Raw genomic sequence first — 23,761 nt, 5'->3', positions numbered from 1 at the left:
TCCGGTCAGGAACCTGGAAACGGACACCTCAGCAAGATAGCCACGTGACAGGCCCACTGTTGAAGAGCCAGACGCACAGTCCATGCGGGTGGGGATTGGCTGAAGACAGCAAGGAACAGCAGGAGCAATCAAGCCTGGCCAAGCTGGCAGCAAACCACAGACCTCAGGTGTCGCGCACCCGGTTCAGTGCGTAACAACCTGGCACTCAGGTACTTTGTACACTGGCAGGAACGAACCGAACAGGCAACGTAAGGTACTGCACCTAAAATAATCTCCAACCTTCCACCTCACCACAAGCGAACTACGTATCCCGTACCCATCTTTCCCATTTCCATTCCTCCCACCACCACCACCACCCCAAACAAAACACCCATCATCACCGTTTGCCCTCCAGATTGTCATCACTGCGAGGTGCATCGTTACCCCGTACTTACGCCTCCTCTTTACCGCTCTTTGTTTCCCTGTATTAATTGCCTTTTGCGCATTCAGTCGGGTCGCAAGGAAGCTATCCCCAGCTCCTACTCCTTTCTCTCCCCAAATACACGACACCCACGTCGCCCTATCCACGAAATCCCGCGACACCCGATCAGCTACCCATTCCGAATCCGCGAACTGACACCGCCTAGCGAAGGAGCGCAACTTGGTCTCTGGAAGCTTCTTGTCACAGATAACGCCTGTCATGGCGCCACTACCGATCAAGTTCCAGGAGCTGATCCAGCTCCAGACTGCCGGTGTCGAGGACGCTTCCATCGGCTTCAACTCCTGCGTGAGCCATCAACGCCCGACCATCCCTTTGACTCAATGGAATCATCATGACTGACTTTTTCTCTTCCAGACACTCGAGTCAGACTCCTATGTCTGTATTCGGGAAAAGAAGAACGAAGCTGCCCAACCCGAAGTTGTCATCGTCGACCTCAAGAACGGCAACAATGTCACACGGCGCCCCATCAAGGCCGACAGTGCCATCATGCACTGGACTCGTCAAGTCATCGCCCTCAAGGCACAATCGAGAACACTGCAGATCTTCGACCTCGAGAAGAAGGCGAAACTCAAGTCCACCACCATGAACGAGGACGTCCAGTACTGGAAGTGGATTAGCGACACCACTTTGGGCCTGGTTACAGATACAGCAGTCTACCACTGGGACGTCTACGACCCCAGTCAGGCTCAGCCCGTCGAAGTATTCAAGCGCAATGCTAACCTGAACGTGAGTGCAATGTTCTTCACCCTTGGCATGTCACCAAACAGCCTGCTAAATACATCCAATACAGGGTTGCCAAATCATCAACTACCGAACCAACGCCGAGGGCAAGTGGATGGTGGTTGTCGGTATCTCGCAACAGCAGGGCCGCGTGGTTGGCGCCATGCAGCTGTACTCCAAGGACCGTGGCATCAGCCAGGCTATTGAGGGTCACGCCGCCGCCTTTGGCTCGCTGCGCCTGGAGGGAGCTCCCGCTGACACCAAGCTCTTTACCTTTGCTGTGAGAACCGCTACTGGCGCGAAGCTTCACATTGTCGAGGTCGATCACGCCGAGTCAAACCCCGTATTCCAGAAGAAGGCTGTCGACATCTTCTTCCCTCCCGAAGCCGTCAGCGATTTCCCGGTGGCTATGCAGGTGTCGCAGAAGTACGGTGTCATCTTCATGGTCACCAAGTACGGATTCATCCACGTCTACGACCTCGAGACCGCCGCCTGCATTTTCATGAACCGAATTTCTAGCGATACCATCTTCACCACCTGCCCCGACAACGAGTCTCGCGGTATTGTCGGCATCAACCGCAAGGGTCAAGTGCTCTTCGTTTCGATCGACGACGCCAACGTTATTCCCTACCTACTCCAGAACCCGGCCAACACCGATATGGCTATCAAGATGGCATCACGAGCTGGCCTCCCTGGTGCTGATAATCTGTATGCTCGTCAATTCGAGCAGCTCTTCAACAGCGGCCAGTTCATGGATGCTGCCAAGATCGCGGCCAACTCTCCCCGACAATTCCTTCGAACCGCCGAGACAATCGAGAGATTCAAGTCGCTCCCGCAGCAGCCTGGTCAGATGTCCTTTGTCCTGCAATACTTTGGTCTTTTGCTCGACAAGGGTGCGCTGAACGAGCACGAGTCCATTGAGCTCGCTCAGCCCGTTCTCGCTCAGAACCGCCTCAACTTGTTGGAGAAGTGGCAAAAGGAGGGCAAGTTGACTGCGTCCGAGAGACTTGGTGACCTTGTCCGCCCTCATGACCTAAACATGGCCCTCACTCTGTACCTCAAGGCCAACATTCCTCACAAGGTTGTTGCTGGCTTTGCCGAGACGGGCCAGTTCGAGAAGATCCTGCCCTACGCCTCCCAGGCCAACTACCAGCCCGACTACGTCCAGCTCCTTCAGCACATCGTTCGTGTCAACCCGGAGAAGGGTGCAGAATTCGCCACAGCCTTGGCCAACAACGAGGGCGGTTCTCTGGTCGATATTGAGAGAGTGGTCGACATCTTCCAGTCCCAGGGCATGATTCAGCAAGCCACGGCTTTCTTGCTGGATGCGCTCAAGGACAACAGACCTGACCAGGGCCATCTTCAAACTCGTCTCTTGGAGATGAACTTGATGAATGCTCCCCAGGTCGCCGATGCCATTCTCGGAAATGACATGTTCTCTCACTTTGACAAGACTCGCATTGCGACACTTTGTGAACAGGCCGGTTTGGCCCAAAAGGCGTTGGAGCTCTACGAGGACCCCGCTGCCGTCAAGCGTGTCGTTATAAACATTGCGGCCACTCCCAACTTCAACATCGACTGGTTGACCGGGTTCTTTGGCAAGCTGTCTGTGGAGCAATCTCTGGACTGCTTGGACGCCATGATCAAGCACAACATCCGCCAGAACCTGCAAGCTGTGGTCCAGATTGCCACTAAGTACTCCGACTTGCTGGGCCCTGTGCGCCTGATCGATCTTTTCGAGAAGTACAAGACTGCTGAGGGTCTCTTCTACTACCTTGGCAGCATTGTCAACCTTTCCGAGGACCCCGATGTTCACTTCAAGTACATCGAGTCTGCTACTAAGATGGGCCAGTTCAATGAGGTTGAGCGTATCTGCAGAGACAGCAACTACTACAACGCCGAGAAGGTCAAGAACTTCCTGAAGGAAGCTAGACTCCAGGAGCAGCTGCCCCTCATCATCGTCTGCGACAGATTCAACTTCGTTCACGACTTGGTCCTCTACCTGTACCAGCAGCAGCAGTTCCAGTCCATCGAGACTTACGTCCAGCGTGTCAACCCCAGCCGTACCCCCGCCGTCATCGGTGGTCTGTTGGATGTTGACTGTGATGAGAGCATTATCAAGAACTTGCTATCGACTGTCAACCCTGCCTCTATTCCCATCGATGAGCTCGTGTCTGAGGTTGAGTCTCGCAACCGTCTCAAGCTTCTGCTTCCCTTCCTTGAGGCTACCCTTGCTGCCGGCAACCAGCAGCAGGCTGTTTTCAATGCTCTCGCCAAGATCTACATTGACTCGAACAACAACCCCGAGAAGTTCCTCAAGGAGAACGACCAGTACGACACTCTCAGCGTCGGTAAATACTGTGAGAAGCGCGACCCCAACCTCGCCTTCATCGCATACTCGAAGGGTCAGAACGACCTCGAGCTCGTCAACATCACCAACGAGAACGGCATGTATCGCAACCAGGCTCGTTACCTGCTCGAGCGGGCTGACCGCGAGCTGTGGACTTTTGTCCTCAGCGAGAACAACATTCACCGCCGTTCTGTGATTGACCAAGTGACCGCGACCGCGGTTCCTGAGTCCACCGATCCCTCCAAGGTTTCTGAGGCTGTTGCCGCCTTCCTTGCCTGCGATCTTCCCCTCGAGCTCATTGAGCTCCTCGAGAAGATTGTTCTCGAGCCGTCACCCTTCAGCGACAATACCAACCTTCAGAACTTGCTTCTGTTCACCGCTGCCAAGGCCGACAAGGGTAAAGTTATGGACTACATCCACCGTATGGACAACTTCAGCGCGCCGGATATTGCATCAGCCTGTATCGATGTTGGTCTCCACGAGGAGGCCTTCGAGATCTTTAAGAAGACTGGTGACAAGACGTCCGCTGTTGATGTCTTGGTTGAGAACGTCGTTAGCATCGACCGTGCTCAGGCTTACGCCGAGGAGGTCGATTTGCCCGAGGTTTGGAGCAAGGTCGCCAAGGCTCAGCTTGATGGCCTGCGTGTCACCGACTCCATCGAGTCGTACATCAAGGCCGATGACCCCAAGAACTACGAGGAGGTTATCGAGACCGCTGCCCGTGCCGGCAAGGACCAGGATCTCATCAAGTACCTTCGCATGGCCAGAAAGACGCTGCGCGAGCCCGCTATCGACACTGCCCTCGCCTTCTGCTACGCTCGTCTGGATGAGCTCGGCGAGCTCGAGGACTTCCTTCGCGGTACCAACGTCGCCAACATTGAGGAGTCTGGAGACAAGGCGTACGAGCAAGGTCTGTACCAGGCCTCCAAGATTTTCTTCACCAGCATCTCCAACTGGGCCAAGCTGGCAACCACCCTCGTCCACCTCGAGGAGTACCAGGCTGCAGTTGAGTGTGCTCGCAAGGCCAACAACATCAAGGTCTGGAAGCAGGTTCACGAGGCGTGCGTTGAGAAGAAGGAGTTCCGTCTTGCCCAGATCTGCGGTCTCAACCTCATTGTTGACGCCGAGCAATTGCAGACTCTTGTCAAGCAGTACGAGCGCAACGGCTATTTCGATGAGCTCATCGGAGTCTTGGAGCAGGGTCTCGGTCTTGAGCGCGCCCACATGGGTATGTTCACCGAGCTTGGCATTGCCTTATCCAAGTACCACCCTGAGCGCTTGATGGAGCACCTCAAGCTCTTCTGGAGCAGAATGAACCTGCCCAAGATCATCCGTGCTTGCGAGGAGGCAAACCTCTGGCCCGAACTGGTCTTCTGCTACTACCACTACGATGAATTCGACAACGCTGCTCTGGCTGTCATTGAGCGCCCCGAGAACTCATGGGAGCACCAGCAGTTCAAGGAGATTGTCGTCAAGGTGGCCAACTTGGAGATCTACTACCGCGCCATCAACTTCTACCTTGAGCAGCACCCGTCTCTGCTCACCGATCTCCTCCAGTCGCTCACTGCCCGCATTGACGTCAACCGTGTGGTCAAGATGTTCGAGAAGAGCGATAACCTGCCGCTCATCAAGCCTTTCCTCGTCAATGTCCAGACTCAGAACAAGCGTACCGTCAACAACGCCATCAACGACTTGTTGATCGAGGAGGAGGACTACAAGACCCTCCGTGACTCTGTGGAGAACTACGATAACTACGACCCCGTCGACCTTGCTTCTCGTCTGGAGAAGCACGACTTGATCTTCTTCCGCCAAATCGCCGCCAGCATCTACCGCAAGAACAAGCGTTGGGAGAAGTCCATCGCTCTTTCCAAGCAGGACAAGCTCTTCAAGGACGCCATCGAGACGGCTGCTATCTCCGGCAAGACTGATGTTGTGGAGGACTTGCTTCGCTACGTAAGTTGTTTTCATTCTATATGACTATGGACTACATACTAACATGTCACAGTTCGTCGACATCGGCAGCCGCGAGTGCTACGTCGGCATGCTCTACTCCTGCTACGAGCTCATTCGCCCTGACCTGGTCCTGGAGATCTCTTGGCGCAGCGGTCTCACCGACTTCGCTATGCCTTACATGATCAACATGTTGTGCCAGCAGACCAAGGACTTGGCTGCCCTTAAGGCCGACAACGAGGCTCGCAAGAGCAAGGAGAAGGAGCAAGAGAAGGACGAGACCAACACTCCCATCCTTGGCGGCAACCGTCTCATGATCACTGCCGGTCCCGGCGGCATGGGCGGCGCTCCCCCTGCGCCCTACGGTCAGACAAACGGTTTCGCTCCCCAGCCTACTGGCTTTGGATTCTAGATGAGGACACCAGAACGTGGTTGGATCTTTGTGCCTCAAGCGAGGCTACATGAAAGAGCCACGCAGTTTTATCCCCTTTCTATTACTTTTGGCGGCATGAGGTACTTGGCGGCCGGTGGGGTGTACTCACCGGCGCCTTTAAAATTCAATGAACGCGGACGATGGCGTTGAGATAACCAAAGGGCTTCCTGTAATCGTATCTTCTTTGCTCTCTGGATGGATGAGCATTTTAGGCAAGGCGGATGAGTGTGTTATGCGAAAGGAAACTATGGGGGTGGTGCCTTATTTTTCCTATGTGCACACACTACGCCAGACTCTTGCCATTGCGGGACCGATTCAGGGATATCGCGAGCCTGTCGCCCGAGCCCAAAACTGTATGATAGTTCTTTTAACGTTGATTCTTTGATGACGAATGTTGTACCAAAGTAGTCGTGTGAATCGTCTCCTAGGCTTGATGACCCAGGCCATCTTGCCGATTTGTGGCAGCACGGTGATAGTTGAGCTACTGCGACATCATATTCACCATAAGGTGTCGGGATTTAGGAGTGCACTCGATGAGGATGTGCCCAAGTAAGTTCTATCAAAGCAACGGCTTCAAAAATAAAAAATAAAAAAAAATTGACAAATTATTTTTCGCTCCAATTACTCCTGTCTTTAAATAAAACAAAAATTAAGAACTTGGTACACTGCCAAGCTTGGCTACGCTCGACCTCTTCTCCTTCTCCTTGGGCTCAATCATTGGTTTGGCATCAGCCACCTTGAGCCACTCTCCGTTAAAGGCATTGATGAGCCAGTTGTTTAGTTCTGCGTGGAGAAGCACGGTTAGTCATGTTCTTCCTGTCGTCTCTTGGTATCTCTCAGATGAGAAATGGGCTATACTCACTATCGTAGACAATCTTGTTCGCATTATGAAAGTAAATACCGTGGTCGCTATCAGGGAAAACATGGACGTCGTAATTCTCGACGCCTTCGAGGTTGAGCTTGTCGAGGAGGGTGAGGGTGCTTTGGTAGTGCACATTATCGTCCGAGACGCCATGCATCATCAGCCAGCGCACGTTACCGGCGAGGGCAGTGACATTGGAGATGGCCGTCTGGTCGTAGCCATCCGAGTTAAGCTGGGGTGTGCGCATGTAGCGTTCCGTGTAGATGGAGTCGTAGAAGCGCCAGTCCGTGACGGGAGCAACGGCCATACCGTAGCTGAACGTCTGGCCGGCGTCCATCTCGAGCGTCTTGAGGGTCTGGAAGCCGCCGTAGCTCCAGCCCCAGATGGCGATGCGGGCCGAGTCGACGTACTTGAGGGCGGACCAGTGCTTGGCGGCGGCGATCTGGTCAATAGCCTCCCAGTGGCCCAGCTTCTCGCGGATGAGGACGCGGTTCTTGCGGCCAATGTAGCCGGTGCCGCGGCCATCTACCGTGACGACGACGTAGCCGAGGGCGGACGCAATGTAGGACTGGAAGTCGACGGAGAACTTCTTGCTCACGGACTGGGATCCGGGACCGGAGTACTGTTGGAAGAGGACGGGGTACTTCTTCTTCTCGTTGAAGTGGGGAGGGCGGCGCTCAACGTAGTTGAGCTCGACATCGTCGACTTTGATGGTTCCGTATTTGAGTATGGGGAGCTCGTACTTCTTTGCGTTTTCAGCAAGCTGTGTGTTCTGTTCGACGACGTGCTCATAGCTGGTAGGGTTGCTTGGAGTACTAATGACCTTTTGCCAAGGGATCTTGGGGCCCAGGTATGAGAGAAGACCGAAGCCTGCGCCGCTAGAGAATGAGATGTCGTAGTAGCTTTCAAAGTTAGTGTCGGTGAACGGCTTCAGGTCAGATCCGTTGAGATGGACGCTGTAGACGTGACGCTGGATGGAGGACTCCTTGGTGGAGACGAAGTAGACCAAGTTGTTCGCCAAGTCGACAGCGGAGGGGCCGTTTACAACTTCCCAGTTGCCACCAGTGAGATAGACAGGCTCGGGGTTGTCCATGGGCGAGAAGTAGGCAATGTGGTCGCCATCATCGTGAATTACAGTATCGACGTATCCGTCATCCGGTCTTCCATTGGCAGGGTCCGCAGGGATGAACTGGGTTTCGTGAGAAATCTCGAACCAGCCGCCGTCGATTTTGCCAACGTCAATGGTGTTTACAGTCTTGCCCGTCCGAGCCACAACGTCAACAAGCACCACGCGCATGATGTCGCTCACGCGATTGGTCTCCTTGATGAGAACCTTGTTGTTGGCCCAGAGGACCATGTTGATGAGTCTGTCGTCATCGGCAAAACCGCCCTCAATGTCCACAGTAAAAACGTCGCCGCGCTCGACATCGTAAAAGAGGAGGTCTACGACGGGGTTATGGCTACCGGCGCGAGGATACTTGATGCGCTTCTCATCCGGGTATGTTTCTTCGCCGGCGGGCTTCTCCTTACCCGAAGGCCTCGACATGAAGTACTGCAGTGGGTACTCGGGCACACCCGTCTCGTTGGTGCGCAAGAAGGCGACATACTTGCCATCCTCGGAGTACCAGGTAGCGCTGTTACTGGCAAAGACCTCCTCCTCGTAGACCCAGTCGGGAATGCCGTAAAAGTACTCAGGACCACCATCCTTGGTGATTTGCGTAATCTTCTTGTCACCATCCAGCTTTCTCAAGAACAAGTTGTTGTCTCTTGTGAAAACGATGGCATTGCTCTGGGGGCTCCATGTCGCAAGCTGCACTCGTGCATCGGAATGCTCGGGGTCGAGAGGCTCAGCGGTCTGGGTCTCAACATCGAAAATCCAGTACAGCGCGGTAAAGGAGTGGCGCCAGTTGTGCTTGCGATCGGTCGAAACGAGCACCTTCTTCATGTCCTTGCTCGGGCGTCCATCGTACGGCGTCATCTGGCGGCCACCGACGTTGATCCAAGGGTTCTTCATGAGCGTCCGGCTCTGAACGACCTCGGCGGAAACCTGGCGGTCCAACTTGCCGGCCCTGACATCCTCAACCACGAGGTAATCCTTACCCCGGGCACCCTGCTCAAGCAGCAGACCATCCTCTCCATTAGGTCCCTCGATCCAGCTAATTGAGTGAGAGTAGGGCGACCAGAAGCCGGTCATGACTTGGTCCAAGGTGACTGGCTTTCCGGATCCGCGCGATGTCGCAGAGGGATCGTGATCGACCTGACTCCCGTGCTGGTATGACTTGCGGGACAAAAACACGAACAGAGCACCTCCCCATGCGAGGAGGAATGCAGCTGCCAGGATGCATATACCCTTCTTCAGCCCGCGGTCCATGCCTACGCGGCGCATCATACCCGTCGTGGGCGCCAAAAAGGGCCCCGTCTCGAGGTCATTGGCGTCGGATTCTTTGTAATCGTTGTCATCGTCATCGTCGGGGTGGTCGGCGTAGGCGGGGCGTGAGGCGGACGGGGCGCGCCGCCTCTGGGAAGACGAAGAGTATGACTTTTCATTCTGTTCGTGGAGGCGGTCGAATACGAGGCTGGTGGTGGACACGCTCGAGAGGGATGATTCGTGGGACATCCTGGGGTCCTCGGCGGCGGGTTGACGAGAGGCGGCAGCGGAGGCGCTTGGTGCTGCATCCATGGTGTCGGAGGACGGAGGTCTCGTCGGGTGGTTATCAGTTCGTCGGGGACGGGAGGATTTGGTGGTATGGCGATTCGGTTCTTCCGTCCGGGGGGGTTAATCTTTGCCAAGGCAAAAGGCAGCAGGGCAGCAGATGCTAAAAGCTAAAGAAAGATGGGATCGAAACTAGGTGGATTGCGCGGTGACTTGAAACGGCATGCTGTCTCGAGGCAGCTTCAGGCCTCTTTTGGAAATAAGAGGACACGACGACACGGTACACCCCATGGACCGGAGGGTTCGTATGTGATGGTGTTGCAGGCGGACGAGGGTAGGACGGGCACGGAAGAAGACGAGGAGCATCCGTGGGGGAAGAGGGGAGAAGGGTAGACGTGGGAGAGTTGTGTAGGTGCGAAGGATCGTGGAGTGGACGTGGCCGAGGCCGTGGAGGCGAGTCAATGAACAAAGAGCACCTTGGTACGTCCAATGCCTACGAACCTATCTGGGTACCTGGGTCGGTACCTTATGTTCATTGAAGCTGGGACCTTGGGACCTTGCCCGGGTGCATTGGGAAGTGCTTAGTGGTCCACAGGTGCATCCATTGGCTTGGGTTTAGCGGCATATCCCCTGGCCGGCGTAGCCTGGACGTCGAGTACCACCGCTGTGGGAGAAGAGGCACAGAGGTATCCACGATTCCACGGATGCGGAGTGCGGCAGCAGGTGGGCTTGGCCCGTTTCAATGGTTCTTCGGAGCTAGCCGAGGGGGGGGGGGGGGTGAGCACTGAATGCAGCAGGTCTTAGCTAAGCCGTCTTTATCTTGCCTTATCGCGGGATCCCAACCCTGGCAAAGGAGCACCCAAGGTGCCAAAGTACCTTTGAGCGAAGCACCGGCTGCATGTGCAAATCCGTTTCTTCCATCTGCAAGCCAAAGGTTCCGTCATCCATTTGAGGCAGGTCTATCTTCTTACACGCGCATTACCCTTAACTTCATCAAGGTATACGCAAGGTTGTCTAAAAGGGACACACTTCGTCCCCCAAAGATTGGCCACCGGCGCTCTTCATCTCAGTTCCATCTGCAGTCCGTCTAATCCTCACCCACGCACAAGCATCACGACATTCAACCCTGAATATCAACAACAGATCATTGGCTCCACCGTACGAGAGCAGTATATACTTGTCACCAATCTGTCCAGACATGTTTGACTTGCAAACGTTATCGATTCAGCTACCTCTCAAAATAACATCCAACACAGTGGTATCAAAACTCCTCCTCCCAGCTACCTCAGGCCTCCAATCCAGAATACCTCACACAAATCCAATCCTCCATGAAACAAAAACCTCACCCTGCCAAGCTCCAACCCCCACGACAACCTCACCTCACCTCACTTCTTCTCTCAATGCCCTTCTCACAGCCCTTCTCTCCTATCCCCTTGCTCAGGGTACACATCCGCTCTACTCCCCACCAACCTCACCAAGCTGCGGCGCAAACCCCCTCCCCCCCTCAACCCTCTCAACAACACACGCAGTCCCATACGCACAAGTCTGCGCAAACCCACCCAGATCCGCCGCATCAAACCGCAAACAAATAATCGCGTTCCCGCCGCGCTGCTTACACTCGCTCACTACCCTACCGAGCGCGTCATTACGGCAGTTATACAGCATCGTCGTGAACCATCGCAGCTCGCCGCCCGCAAAGGACTTGATCACCATGCCCAAGCTCGCGGCGATGTTGCGCGAGCGCACAGAGAGGCCGTAGACTGCGCCTAGGGTGCGGGTTACGTGGTAGCCAGGGATGTCGAACATTGCTGTGTTGCGTGTGTGTAAGTAAGGTAAGGTAGATAGGTATTATCTCGTGCAAAGGCGTGGTCTAGCACACGTACTGGTTGTGATTACGCCGCCTGTTTCTGTGAAGCAGTGCAGGTCTGATAGCTCCGGCGGGATGTTGGCCACGTCCTCCGGTTTGACGTCGCTCTTTTTGCCCATGAAATTCATGATGTTCTCTTTCTTTTTTTCCCTTTTTTTTTCTTAGCCTTTTTTTTTTTTATGTTGAATGTAAGGGCAATTACTATGAGAATCTCGAGAAATAGGGATTTATCCGTGGCTTGAATAGCTGTTGTGAATGGTGCCAGTCGCTACAATCTAGCTTGATCGCAGAAAGGAGACAACAAGCCCATACTTATACAAACTTCAAACCCCTCCAATTGTCCAACTTTACGTACTTCCCAAAGCTTACATCTTCTCATCAATACACTTATGAGGCCAGCAACCCATCCCGCGCAAGGCCGATCACCGCCGGCAATGGGAGCCAATGGAAGCGGCCAAGCGGTCCTTCACGGCCCCACCCGGCGTACTCCACCGAAGCCCCCCATTGGACGCAGTCGGGGGCTGGGTGCCGGATCGTATTTCGTATCGGCAACCAAAGGCCCCCAGGTAGAGACACACGTGACGGGTTTTCTCATCATTGGTATTTGCATGTATGGATATGCATCTTGACCTCGCGCTAGTATGGACTAGCTGATGTAATTGGAGACATTGGCTCAAACGGCATGCTTTCTGCTTTCTACACGGGCACAAGGGGCTATGTTGTGCACCTTGTCAGCCCCCAGGTTATGTGTAAGCTCAGCGACAGATATTCTCTGGATTTTGATATATCAGCTCCTCTTCCGGGTTTCTTTTTCTTCCATCTTGGATCAACAGTAACATGACCGCCATTGAAGGGAGATGAGCAGGGAGAGCTGTCAAAGTAGAATATGAATGCAGTCTAACATTCTCAAGACAGTCTGGTAGGCAAACAAAGAAGCGCAAAGAGCTGGGAAGACATGTTGGAGTTGGATGGTTATACTGAGACTTCAAACCTTCAAAGGCATTGATTGGTATCAGCCCTTCAAACGGGTGAGCGTACCGTCAAAGTGTCCAGACTTTTCTCACAATAGTGTCACGCTCCAAGAAGGACATTGCTCCCAATAAACAATTCAGGCATTACAATAAATCAAGTATTTGATTGTCTAGAAACGACAGACGCTTGCAAGCCTCTCAGCCACGCCGTTCCTCTATGGTATCTCATATAGTCCCAAACATAAACGCCTGAACTTAAATCTCAAACAGCATGTGCCAGCGAGTGTACTGTTTCCCCTGTCCTGAATTTGTATCAAATACCCTCCAACGCCTGCGTCCCTGAAATGAGAATAATCAAGACCAAAAAAAAAACCGAACATCAAGACGAAAAAGCCAAATTCCAAAACAAACAAGAAAGAAATGCATACCGCCCACAAGAAAAGGAAGTCAAACTTCGCACCCTCTCACGCAGTCAACCCCATCGCGCGCAATCGATTCAAAACCCCAGCGTCTTGAATAAGCTCCATCCCTCGCTTCATCCACGCCTCGAACCCCTCAAGATTCTCATTCCCAGGAAAATCATCCCAAATCTCAGCCTCGGTGTCCGGGTACCGCGACTGGATGCCCCTCAGCGCATCAACGTTGGTCCACACCGGCAACCGCCTCCGCACGCAGCAGTAGTAAAAGTAGAGAATCCGACACAGCGACTGCACCCGCGCGTGAACAGCCTGCTTCCTCACCTCGTCGTCCGTCTGGTCGTACGTGGCGGCGGCAGCGTCACCGGGGACCACGGCCCACCAGGATAGCCGCCAGCGCAGCGTGAGGAGAATACGGCCGAGTCTCTGTAGAAATGGGAGAACCTTGTCGTCGTCCATGTTTCCCGACTCGTGTAGGAGGCGCTGGAGGTTCCCGTAGGCCTTGACCTCTAGCTTGCGGCAGATGATTTTCGAGAGCTGGGCCGCGAGGACGAGGTTTTCCGCCTCGAGCGGGTTCTCTGCGTTCAGGAATTGCTCCATAGGTGTGCCCATGGAGTTATACTGCCGCTTGGAGACGTAGGAGAAGCCCGCGCGGCTGGGCATGTTGTTAACGAGGCAGAGGAGGGCGAGGGTGTCATCTCGCGAGGTCGTCAGCTGGGTCATGCAGCGCTCCCAATTGTCTGTCTTTGGGTCGACGCGCAGTATTTCTTGGTCGATGAAGGACTGAAAGCTGTACTCGCTGTCGTCTATTTGCTGTCTGAGACCTTGGAGGTACTCGTGGCACGCGTCGAGGTCGAGGACGTAGATGGGGCGGCCGTCTTGGTGGACGCGGAAGTTGAACTGGCCTCGCGCGCGGTTGACCCTGTGGATGAGGTTGTCGATTTGGATTTGTCTGGGGAGTTCTCTGCGGATGCGGGTCTTATTGTCGAGGGTCGGATGATAGATGGCGTGCTGGGCTGGCTTGGAATTAGTCTTGGGGGAATAGAGGCATTGGCGGGCTGTGACGATGACTTACAGATGTAGTTGCAGGTTCCCGCATGAATGAGGTCCTCGAAATGGGCTCTGACACAGGGCCCTGGCCATCTTTGAGAGCCGCCATGTTTGTCGCACCCGGTACAAGAGCCCTGAGGAGAATCGTCGCTTCTATTGCACTGGATGCAAGTCAGTATAAAGATGGCATAGACTGCTGGTGACAGGTGCTGACCTTTTGCTTCGAGTGCTTGCAGCGAATGCAAACCATCTTCTTGTTCCGCGTCTCCTTGGCTTGCCCGCGAGAGACGGGGTCCATTGGGCCGTGTCGGCGTCCGCGAGCCGGACCTGAACGACTGGGCCGGCCCACGAGGCTTTGTGCTTCAGAAGATTTGCTGCTGCTGCTGTTGCTCAACCTTCTTGGGCGGGCCAAGATGGGCATGGGCTCTGTCACTCCTGACCTCCTTGGTGGCTCGGACGGACGCAATCTCTGGAAGTGAGAAGTAGACACTGACAGGAATTGGGTTGTGTTCTGTTGAAGGGGGCTTCTGCGTTGTGATGCGGAATTGGCGCTGTTCATGGTCGGATGGGGCCTTGCAGCCTGTCTTCTGACGGCAGCGTCTATCCGTACCGGGTCTGATCGTCTCCTGAGTCTTCTACCCGGGATCATACCTGGGATCAGAAGACCATTCGCACGGGCTACGGCAGGATTCTGCGGCGCTGATGCATTTGGGACGCTCCGAGGCTGCGTCAATACAGGAGCTGCATAGAGTTCCGTGAGGTAGTCGAAAGGGTGTTGTGTCTGGGAGATCGACTGCGCATTGGAGGTCGCATATTCGCCAAAGTCGTCCATCTGTACATCAGGCATATCAGGTGGGACGACAACCAACGACGGGCCGAGTTGGCTTGCGTTGTATGGTATGAATCCCTCGGAAAGCGACGGAGTATCCCACATGAGAGTATCAAAATCGTCAGCTCTGCCGTCCCCAATACCAGAATCCCACCGATCATAGAATGGCGACGTAGGACTCAAGCTGGCCGAAAATTGAGTCTGATTCGCCAGGCCCGTCGACAAAGCGCTGACGTGCGGCCCCGGGACGCTTCTCGGAGTATCCGCAGAAGCAAATCCAATGTCGGACAATGCATCGTCGACGCTGAGTACTGACGATTGCGGGGTATTTGCCGCCGTCGCCGATGAAGCCCCGGAAATGGGACTCTCTGCCTGCATGTTGAGATACGGGCATCTGGTAATGATGGGACTGCTCTCTAGAGAGGGGTTCCTAGATAGGATGGTGTCGGAGAAGGTGGTGCTTGGGCTGTTGATGCCCCCAAAGCCGTGTCCAAAGCTATCGTCGAACCCCGCAACACCACTGAAGTCACCGGCGTGACTGAAGATGACAGATTCCTCCTCATCCACGCCGGACGAGCTCGCCTGGCTGCTTGTCCGGGCCAGTTCTGACGACACGGGTTTAGCGGCGTCGAGATCGATGCCATTGCCAATGACCAAGTCGAAAGGGAGGTCGTTCTGGTCTGCCACTGGGGCGTGAGTAGGCGGCCAAGTGGACAACAGACCGGCTTGATGAAGATCATCTGGGAGCTCGTTGTAAAAGTCCCTGGAGATGTGTTAGACCATGACTATACCTTCGGCCAAAGGAGGCTATGAGGGTTCAACTCACTTGATCAACAACTCATCGTTCCTAGGGGCGTCGGTGCTGAGAAGGTCGGCGGGACCGATGGGCTGAGCAGAAGAGCCATCATGGCCTGTTGCCCATTGTTGCTGGCTGAAGGGGTCGTCGGCCGATTGCCCGGCCCATGTGAATGGGGTATTGTTCCTGATGTTATCCCAGTGTGCCATACCAGTTTTCAATGTCAAGGTGACTTGTTGATGAATGCCACTTTACTTCAAAAGAGGCTGTGTTTTCTTTTATTTTGGGAGAGTTTTGCCCAGAGTGTGGCAAGAAGAGGAAGTGCCCCGAACAGGCTGGGGGATGGGATCCCATAATATGTGCCTGGGTTACAAGAACGACGCTCTCATTCTTGGCCAGTTAAGCTTGATTGGGGGTGTTGATTCGTGTGTGGGAGTCTCTGTCTGTCTGTTTGTCTGCTGGCATGTGGTTGACGAAAGGTGTGTGGGAACCAACGGACGAGAGGAAAGCTTCCGTCTCTGCTGTGGACGGACATCTGCGCGGTTCTTTTCCTTAGTGTAGCCCCAGAGGAACCTAGAGGGACCAACCAAACCCCTAGGCAAGGGGAAACGTGCACGCCTTTCGGTGTGTTACAGCAGAAGATGGCGCCGGGGAAGTTGGTTCTAGGGCTCCGATATAGGGCGGCAGATGGCGGCTTACACCGGTTCTTGACTCTCGCATACATTTCGTCCAATGGTTTAGGCACTTTATTTCCTCTCTCCCCCATGTTGGGTTTCCATCCGTACTTGTTCGTACAAGGGAAGGATGTAAAGTACACGAGGAGGGTGTAATGTACTTCCTCTCCACTACACCATCGCGTAGTTTACAGAGACAGGGCGAGTGTGTGGTGGAGTCGTGGACCAAGAGAGAGAGAGCCTGCCGAAGCTCACGTTGGGCAAACTGCAAGGCGCACCACCGACTCGGGACGCCTTGTCCCAAAGTCCACACAAGCGTGCCAAGTTCCAATGGCCTTGATCCGAACATTGGAGGCATTATCCCACCCTCATTTACCTCGACTCTCCCTTCTCGTGCACTCGACCTTGATCTCGTTCGTAGATCCATCCGATACGGCGCTGCCGTGCTCCGTGGTCGGCGGGGTCAGCCGAAAGGAAGGGAACGAAGGGAACGAAGGGAACTGGACCGGGAGGGGGGGGGGGGGGGGGGGGGGGAACCATCAGTAGCTTCTTCTCAGATTTATCGGACAAAGTCAATACCGTGCCACATGACAGGACACGATACAAGACAGACCCTTTTTTACTCCAACCACATAGACACAACATACCAGCCCTGTGGGAGGAAGAGTCATACCTTACATCGGGACTTTCTTGTGCCCCTCCTTTTGGTTTTGTCTCTTATAACCCAGCCCAGCCCATTTCTCATCTTCACCCTCCTTTGAGTGACCGAAGCGCGCGCGTCATACTTCGCCCAGCTACAGTCTGTCCCGCAAACTCTCCTGTACACCACCTTTTCGGTGCCTCCATCCGCGGAACCACAGCCGGGCAGCCTGATCTTGGCTCCTCGGTTGCCTTCTTTTTTCCTCTGATCCCTGTTTTCTGCATTCATTCTGTACAGCTGCTGCGGCTCGGCGGTAGCCTGCCTTGGATCTACTCCTTACCGGTGCCACTACCGTCCACGGTTCTACCCCCCCATCAAAAACCACCAGAAAGCAAAACGCGTCGGCGCCAGACTTGCCAATATATCGCTGCCTGACCTACCTCGGCATATCACTCCTATTATCTCTTCTCTTGTTCTACCTCTACACACTAGGACATCGCCGACGTGCGAGAATGCGGCTCTTGGTAAATAACTTATCCATTACTACCATCTCCCCCTGGCCGGTTTACTCACACACGTGTTGATTATACCTTGGCTTACACGGTATTACGGCATCAAGTAAACTGATCAGTACGCCTCTTCTCTTCCGTGTCCGTAGGTAGTCAACGACGACGGACCCCCGTCCCCCGTCTCGCCCTACTTCGCACCCCTCATCACCGCCCTGAACGAGGCGGGCCACACAACCGTCGTAGTCATCCCCGACAGGCCGCTCTCGTGGATCGGAAAGGCCCACGCAGTCGGCAAGACCCTGACCGCAGAGAGCAGATGCCCAACATTCTTCTCTTCAGATGACATCAACACCAGCAGTAAACCCTGTACTGTCCCCGGCTGTGACGATGTCCAGGGACCCGAAGACCGCACCCACCGCTGGCTGATCGTAAACGGCCCCCCAGCAAGCTGCACCCAACTAGGCCTCTTCCACACACCGGGCCTCTCCCCCACAGACTTCGACCTCGTCATCTCCGGCCCCAACCACGGCAGCAACACGAGCACAATCTACGCACTCAGCAGCGGCACCGTCGGCGGCGCCCTCGAAGCAGCGCAGTGCGGTCGCCGCGCCGTGGCCCTCAGCTTCGGGAGCAAAGACCGCCAACCGCAAACGACCATCCGCGCAGCGTGCGTGCGCGCCGTCGCGCTCATCCAAGAGCTCGCGAGGGATTGGCACCCCGAGGTGGAGGTGTACAGCGTCAATGTGCCCATGGTCGCCGACGTCGGTGAGGCGCCGGTGAGGGTTACGAGGACGGCGGAGGGGAGATGGGTCACGGGGGGTTTGTTTGTTCCCGTGCTTGAGTCTGCTGCTGCTGCCGTCGCCGCTGTCGATCCTGAAAAGTTGGCGATGTCGGCGTCGTCGTCGTCGCGTAGGTATCAGTTTCGGTGGGCGCCGCAGCTTGGTGATATTAGACGGCAAGCTGAGGAGAGTCCCGAGGGTGAGGACATGTGGGCTTCGCGTCATGGCGTCATTAGCATTGCTCCGTTGAAGGCGAGCTTTACTGCCGTGAATGTGCTAGAATAAGCCTCTTTGGAGGGGCGGGGGGGGGCACACCCTCCCAAGTGCTCGGTGAGAAAGGGTAGCTTTAGAGTTCTAGCATTCTTAGAGGTCCGTTTACGAACGTGTGATGTAGAGATGAAGATGGTGGTCTAGATTTGGAGGTATAGACTTAGAAGTGCATACTTGGACTTGGATATACAGAGATGGGCTTCACAACCTTGGACTTGGGGTAAAGTAAAGACGAGCAATCTCTTAGATAGATACACAACCACCGGCGCTGTCTTCAATGAAGATCCCACCGTAAATCAGACCCTCATTCAGGTGACGAGATTGATACCCCGAGTTCACCACGTCATCCGTTCCCGTCGGCTTCTTCAAGATGCCAACTTGGTATTGCCCGTCACCGGTTAAGTCGACCGGGACGGCGCTGCCCTGCTTCGTGAGCGGGCCAATACCTGCAGAGTACCACATCTGAATTGCACTTGAGAAGCAGACTGTTAGCCAAGATTTGTTTTCGCAATTCACCCAAGGTAACTTGATCATGGATTCTTCAAAGTGCCTTGGGAGAGACCTACTTGTTTAAAAAGTCCAATGTGAGCGCAAAGTTCTGCCACGACCCGTCCATCGCAACCGGCGTCGACCAAATCAGCTTATTATCCCGGTCCAGCAGCTTAAACGAATCCTTTGGTAACCCTGGCTGGTCGATAATGGTACCAGTCTGGAAATTGAACTGATTTGCATCATACGCCGCCGTCTCGTGCCAGACATTCTGCATTTTCCCAAAAAGAGTATACATCAGCATCGGCAGCAGCAAAGGCTTGCACTCACAGTTTGACGTCCACATCATCTACAGCACAGGTACTGAAAGAAGGACTTACAAGATACTCATGCGTCAAATTCAACGGCCTCTCCAAATCCAACCTCACACTAAAATGCATCGTCTTCACTCCCTCCCCCGCGGGACTCCCCTCATTCGCATCCCTCGCAAACAACAGCCCCGCGCGCCGGAAACCCTGCTGATTCATGAAAATGCTCGCATCGGAAATTGTGACCTCGAGAGGACGCTTCTTCTCCGCGGCATCGAAGCGGGAGGACCGTGTCCCGGGCCGAGTGGAGACCGGAACCGGCCCCGGCAGGAGAATGATATCCGACCAGGACAAGTTTGCGCCCTTTACATAGTCAGGGTTATACGGATTCCAGCCCCCACCGAAAGGAGCATCAAAGTCCCGCGGCGTCGCTGTGGCGGGGACGCGGCCGTCGAAGATGAGGGGACATTGGATCGTTGCGGCGGTGCAGGGTGAGGGTGATGCCAGGGCCGAGGGCACGGCGAGGAGGATCAGGGTGAGGAAAGGCGAGCGCATCGTTTCTTGGAGTTTTTGTAGCAAGAAAAGGTTGGCTTAATGGGAGGAAAGGCACGAGCGTAAGGTAGAGTCAAGCATGTTGAGGTAGGTAAGTAATGTAGTTCAGCTAGGTCAGAGGCAGAGGAAATCCCTCGTTTTGATAGATCTTGGAGGAGCTTGGGTGAATTGCTATGTTGGTGGTGGCTTGATATGTCGACGGCGGCTACGTTCCGAGATGCTTGAGGCGAAGGAAGACATGTTCCATCCCAGCGAGGCTATGGTCTCCCTAACGTCGCTTGTTCCCACGGTTCCCATAGCCAATACCTCAAGGTTTCTGCCCGCAGTGTGATATTACAGTGCAATGGATGATTGTAGGAAGTAGAATGAAAGTCAACCGCTCATGACGCTTGTGCTATGCCGGCCTAAAACTGAGACTGGCCTTACAGTATTCACGCTGAGGTAAGCCGAGGTCGTCGTCCGTTTCGATAAACTCGCAACAATGTTCTGGGCGAGAGGCGGGATCGGTCAAGTAAGAGGTCGTCTGGTCATGGGACAGCCCCTTGACAGTGAGGCAGGTGGAACGCCGTTGGTCCTACATGGCAGGCTTTCTCTCAATCATATGACGTTTACATTAAGAAAACAAAAGGGAGTTCCTAGTAAAGTAGTCGTCAATGGGACCTTCTGCGTGATCTGGGCTGCTTGTAACACCCCTTCCCAGTTAGATAGCTAACCATTCAAAGGTAGGAAATGTCAAGTTACACTCACACAAATGTGAAGGAAGTGCCTCAGGGAATTGTACTTTCCGACGCAGTTGAGAGCAGAGACCAAACCTTCCTTCTTTGAATATCATGTTATTTCTGGACCTAACTTGATTTACACAGCAGTACCTGCAGTTGAGATAGGTATCGATTTAGACTCAAGCCAGGCACGACCCGCCGTTAAAGGCTAGCAAGCAAGTGCTGCTTCCACGTGTCTGACATTTCATTGAGACTTCTAATGCAACATAATCGATGGTTCCTCTTCTCGATATTCAATGCAAAGACATCAAATTGATTTGGTCCAAACACCTGAATTGAATGACACAGTAGTCAAACTCGAAGCCTCTGTCGTTGAGGAAGTCAACCCCGCCTCGACTTTTGTCCCTGGAGGAGAGAGAAAAGTTGAGAATCCCATCCGCAATGCTCCCCCCCACCAGACCGCAACTGATCATCCACAGATGCCATCCCCAAAGCCGTCTAGCGTTTGGACTACCCCGGCACAGTCGAACACCAAAGCTCCTTTAGCTTCGTCCTTGGCAGAGACAGGAGGGGGACCCTGCGAAACCCTGTCCAGACGGTCTTCCCAATTCCCAGCCATCCTTTTTTTTTTTTTTTTTTTTTTTTTTTTTTGTCTCTCACTTGGATATTAGGATACGTACCAACATAATGTGAGACCAAAAGCAATCAATTGGGATCCTGCTGGAAATACGAAAAGAGTCACATACATCTCAAGACAAGGCCACATACAGGACGATAAACCAGCGGTGAACGAAATTTCAAATCAGTAGACAACTGATACGTTACAATCAAAGACGTTGGACATCGCATAGTCAGGCTCTCATAGACTCATACAACTGGGACCCGTCCACTTCTCTTCCAGCATCTAGACAACTAGAGTCGCCCTCATTCGCCGAACCAAAGAAAAACCAACACTGGCTTCCTGTGCTCCTCTCCTGGCCAGACCTGGTTCTCTATATCCATCGGAAAGCGGAACACCTCTCGCACGCAGGGCCACGCATCGAAGTCGCAGGACGAGATCCAAAAATTTGGTTGCGAAATTCCCACATTCCGCCGCTCCCCGTCCACTCACGACTTTCACACCCCCCCTTGCCCTCCCCTCTCCCCAGTCCGCACACTAAATCTTGCCCATTTGCCGAACGAATTGCTTGCGTCGGAAATCGCTTGCATATCAGTGAAGAAAAAAAACGAACCCTGGTTCTTTACGCACGCGAGAGAAGTGTCGAGAGCCTACGAATTACTTGGTCTCGACCTTGAGACTCATGACAAGCTGGCAATCAAGTTAACAACACTTGAAAGATCCACGATCGGGTTCAACGTGTCGATAGAATATCCACGTTTGGGCTGAAGTTATCGAGCAACACAACTCCATCCAGAGTTCAAAACCAAGGGTGTACCCTCGTCGCTCTCGTCTATCTATCCCCATTATTCGCCTCCTGGTCCTCTCTAGACTCTCGTCTCCCAAAAAAGCACGAACCAATTCCCCCCCTCCCCCTCCGACCTCCCACCAGTTCGTGAGCTTCAACGTCGCTCCCCTGGCGGTCCAACATTCTAATTAAACCCCATGTCATAAGGCTACGGATTCAGCATAGCCAGCTCTGCCCAAACTCCTCATCGAGACTCAAGACAAGACAAGACAACCCCCAGAGACTACTGTAAAACTCGTCTCCGTGTGTAACGTGCCACATCCCATCCCGCAAACCGTACTCCCCGAACCAGACAGTGTCGCATTCTCCAGCCTCGCACAAGGGTTTTTTAATTCCCTCCCCGGACTGGTTTGGCGTCTGTGGGTTTCCACCGCACCGTCTCACCACCTCCACGTCTCGATAGCTCTCCGTCTCTCACTCACACTCTCACTTCTGCTCTCACACACACACTCCTTACACAAACCTCTCCCTCCTCTACCTTCCAATCCCTCGGCATCCACAAGATCTCGCCTCTCACCACGACAATCACGGCTTGACCCCAGCTGTATCCCTCCTCCTTCACCCACCAACACCTCACATCCCGGTCCCAGTCTCTGTACAGATAGTCTCAGCCACCCACACCAAACAAGAAGCTCTCCCATCACAGAGAGCTCTTCCACACCACCTACACCACCTACACCACCTACACCACCTACGCCGCAAGACATCGCGAGACAGGCAACACACACACGAGCATCACAATGGGTTTCTTCGACTTGTCCACAGGCAGCGTCATCTCCGGCCGCTCCTCCCACTCCCGCCGGCACTCCTCCCACCACTCCAAAAAGCACAGCAGCAAGCACCGCTCCCGCTCTCGCTCCTCCTCGCGCTCCCGCAGCAAGCGCCACAGCGCACCCAGCATCGCCGCCTCCATCTTTGGCGGCGACGACTACAAGAAGAACAACGCGTCGCGCGGTTCCTTTTTCGGTATTCCCAATGCTTCGCGCTCATCATTCTTCGGCTTCGGCGGTGGTATGTCTCTAACCACCCACATCACCTTCCTTCCCCCCTTTCATCCCATCCTTCTTACTCCCGCGAAACTCAATTGGCTCTTCCCAACGTCTCGGCTCCAAGAATCTCAACTAACATGACCATCAACAAGGCCGCCCCTCATACTACAAACGCTCCCCCCGAAACGGCTTCGTCCAAAAAACCCTCAAGCAAGTCAAGCGCCTCTGGCGCGACCTAGTCTACTACGCCAAAAAGCACCCCTACAAAGTCGTCGCCCTCGTCATCATGCCCCTCATCACAGGCGGCTTCCTCACCGCCCTCCTCGCCCGCTTCGGCCTCCGCCTCCCGCCCGGCATCGAGCGCATGATTGGCATCGGCGCGAAAGCCGCCTCGGGCGACTCCATGGGTCTCGTCGGCGAGGCGGTCCGCATGGCGAGCGGCGGGTTCGGCGGCGGGCTTGCTGGTGGCGCTGCTACCCGCGCGCATGTCGAGAGAGGGTATGATGGGGATTATTCGTGGGAGAGGAGGAGTGTTGAGCGTGATGGTGGTGGTGGTGGCGGTGGTTGGGCTGATGGGCTTATGAGTGGTGTTGCCAAGATGTTTGTTTGAACCCCTCGATTCATGAGGCATGGGGGGGAAAAAGACGAACGGGGTAAGAACCACAACTGGTATGGGTGGACAGTTTGTTCAGCAATTTTTTTTTGTCTGAAAGGCGTTTCCTTTTGGGTTACGGGATCTTTGACTACTTTATTCTGGTTCGTCCCATGCATCTTTGGAAAATGCATGCCACGTTAGACCGTGCATGGCGCATTTACATACATATATACCTTTAGATATATCAAGACACGATTTATGACCATTGAGCAAACTTGTCCAGGGAAGTGTGCACGGGAATGAGTGCCACGTAGAGCAGGCGCAGCAATTGTGAGGGCACGGAATTCATTAAGAAATATTGTTTCTAATTAACGATACAGGACACAGTAGACA

At 54.2% G+C, this 23,761-nt stretch overlaps 7 protein-coding genes across 7 annotated transcripts; 3 read left to right on the top strand and 4 right to left on the bottom strand.

The window, feature by feature from the left end:
* The first annotated feature begins 575 nt into the window (after window positions 1-575).
* Window positions 576-6,119, top strand: BDP55DRAFT_410244 (uncharacterized protein). The gene is made up of 4 exons (XM_060567366.1): window positions 576-766; window positions 836-1,207; window positions 1,272-5,504; window positions 5,557-6,119. Exons 1-4 carry the CDS (start codon window positions 680-682, stop codon window positions 5,911-5,913), a joined length of 5,049 nt encoding a protein of 1,682 aa, XP_060433193.1. The 5' UTR covers window positions 576-679; the 3' UTR covers window positions 5,914-6,119.
* Window positions 6,120-6,583: 464 nt separating this feature from the next.
* Window positions 6,584-9,476, bottom strand: BDP55DRAFT_545552 (dipeptidyl peptidase IV N-terminal region-domain-containing protein; the record flags this gene model as incomplete). Its single annotated transcript, XM_060568582.1, has 2 exons — window positions 6,584-6,717; window positions 6,797-9,476. The coding sequence occupies 2 exons, from the start codon at window positions 9,474-9,476 to the stop codon at window positions 6,584-6,586; spliced, it is 2,814 nt and encodes a 937-aa protein (XP_060433192.1).
* Window positions 9,477-10,904: 1,428 nt separating this feature from the next.
* Window positions 10,905-11,444, bottom strand: BDP55DRAFT_545960 (YjfJ protein; the record flags this gene model as incomplete). The annotated part of the gene is made up of 2 exons (XM_060568617.1): window positions 10,905-11,257; window positions 11,333-11,444. 2 exons carry the CDS (start codon window positions 11,442-11,444, stop codon window positions 10,905-10,907), a joined length of 465 nt encoding a protein of 154 aa, XP_060433191.1.
* Window positions 11,445-12,454: 1,010 nt separating this feature from the next.
* Window positions 12,455-15,675, bottom strand: BDP55DRAFT_410188 (uncharacterized protein). Its single transcript, XM_060567365.1, has 4 exons — window positions 15,409-15,675; window positions 13,968-15,345; window positions 13,779-13,914; window positions 12,455-13,719 (listed from the first exon to the last, which is right to left on the bottom strand). The coding sequence occupies exons 1-4, from the start codon at window positions 15,585-15,587 to the stop codon at window positions 12,752-12,754; spliced, it is 2,661 nt and encodes an 886-aa protein (XP_060433190.1). The 5' UTR covers window positions 15,588-15,675; the 3' UTR covers window positions 12,455-12,751.
* Window positions 15,676-17,204: 1,529 nt separating this feature from the next.
* Window positions 17,205-18,265, top strand: BDP55DRAFT_628809 (TTL domain-containing protein; the record flags this gene model as incomplete). The annotated part of the gene is made up of 2 exons (XM_060571945.1): window positions 17,205-17,216; window positions 17,351-18,265. The coding sequence occupies 2 exons, from the start codon at window positions 17,205-17,207 to the stop codon at window positions 18,263-18,265; spliced, it is 927 nt and encodes a 308-aa protein (XP_060433189.1).
* A 228-nt stretch (window positions 18,266-18,493) lies between these two features.
* Window positions 18,494-19,602, bottom strand: BDP55DRAFT_546147 (uncharacterized protein; the record flags this gene model as incomplete). The annotated part of the gene is made up of 3 exons (XM_060568631.1): window positions 18,494-18,722; window positions 18,817-19,010; window positions 19,120-19,602. The coding sequence occupies 3 exons, from the start codon at window positions 19,600-19,602 to the stop codon at window positions 18,494-18,496; spliced, it is 906 nt and encodes a 301-aa protein (XP_060433188.1).
* A 2,922-nt stretch (window positions 19,603-22,524) lies between these two features.
* Window positions 22,525-23,383, top strand: BDP55DRAFT_628807 (uncharacterized protein; the record flags this gene model as incomplete). Its single annotated transcript, XM_060571944.1, has 2 exons — window positions 22,525-22,795; window positions 22,926-23,383. 2 exons carry the CDS (start codon window positions 22,525-22,527, stop codon window positions 23,381-23,383), a joined length of 729 nt encoding a protein of 242 aa, XP_060433187.1.
* Between the last annotated feature and the right edge of the window lie 378 nt (window positions 23,384-23,761).

Source organism: Colletotrichum godetiae, assembly GCF_030913485.1.
Source record: "Colletotrichum godetiae strain CBS 193.32 chromosome Unknown BDP55scaffold_8, whole genome shotgun sequence".
Taxonomy (NCBI): domain Eukaryota; kingdom Fungi; phylum Ascomycota; class Sordariomycetes; order Glomerellales; family Glomerellaceae; genus Colletotrichum; species Colletotrichum godetiae.
The sequence above is the reverse complement of the archived record's forward strand: the minus strand, read 5'-3'. Positions and strand labels throughout refer to the sequence as shown.

Coding starts and splice junctions, on each gene's coding strand:
- BDP55DRAFT_410244 (XM_060567366.1), top strand. CDS start 680: ATGGCGCCACTACCGATCAAGTTCCAGGAGCTGATCCAGCTCCAGACT. Junction 767..835: donor CCATCGGCTTCAACTCCTGC/GTGAGCCATCAA, acceptor TTTCTCTTCCAG/ACACTCGAGTCAGACTCCTA. Junction 1,208..1,271: donor AGCGCAATGCTAACCTGAAC/GTGAGTGCAATG, acceptor CATCCAATACAG/GGTTGCCAAATCATCAACTA.
- BDP55DRAFT_410188 (XM_060567365.1), bottom strand. CDS start 15,587: ATGGCACACTGGGATAACATCAGGAACAATACCCCATTCACATGGGCC. Junction 15,346..15,408: donor AACGATGAGTTGTTGATCAA/GTGAGTTGAACC, acceptor ACACATCTCCAG/GGACTTTTACAACGAGCTCC. Junction 13,915..13,967: donor GCAAGCACTCGAAGCAAAAG/GTCAGCACCTGT, acceptor ACTTGCATCCAG/TGCAATAGAAGCGACGATTC.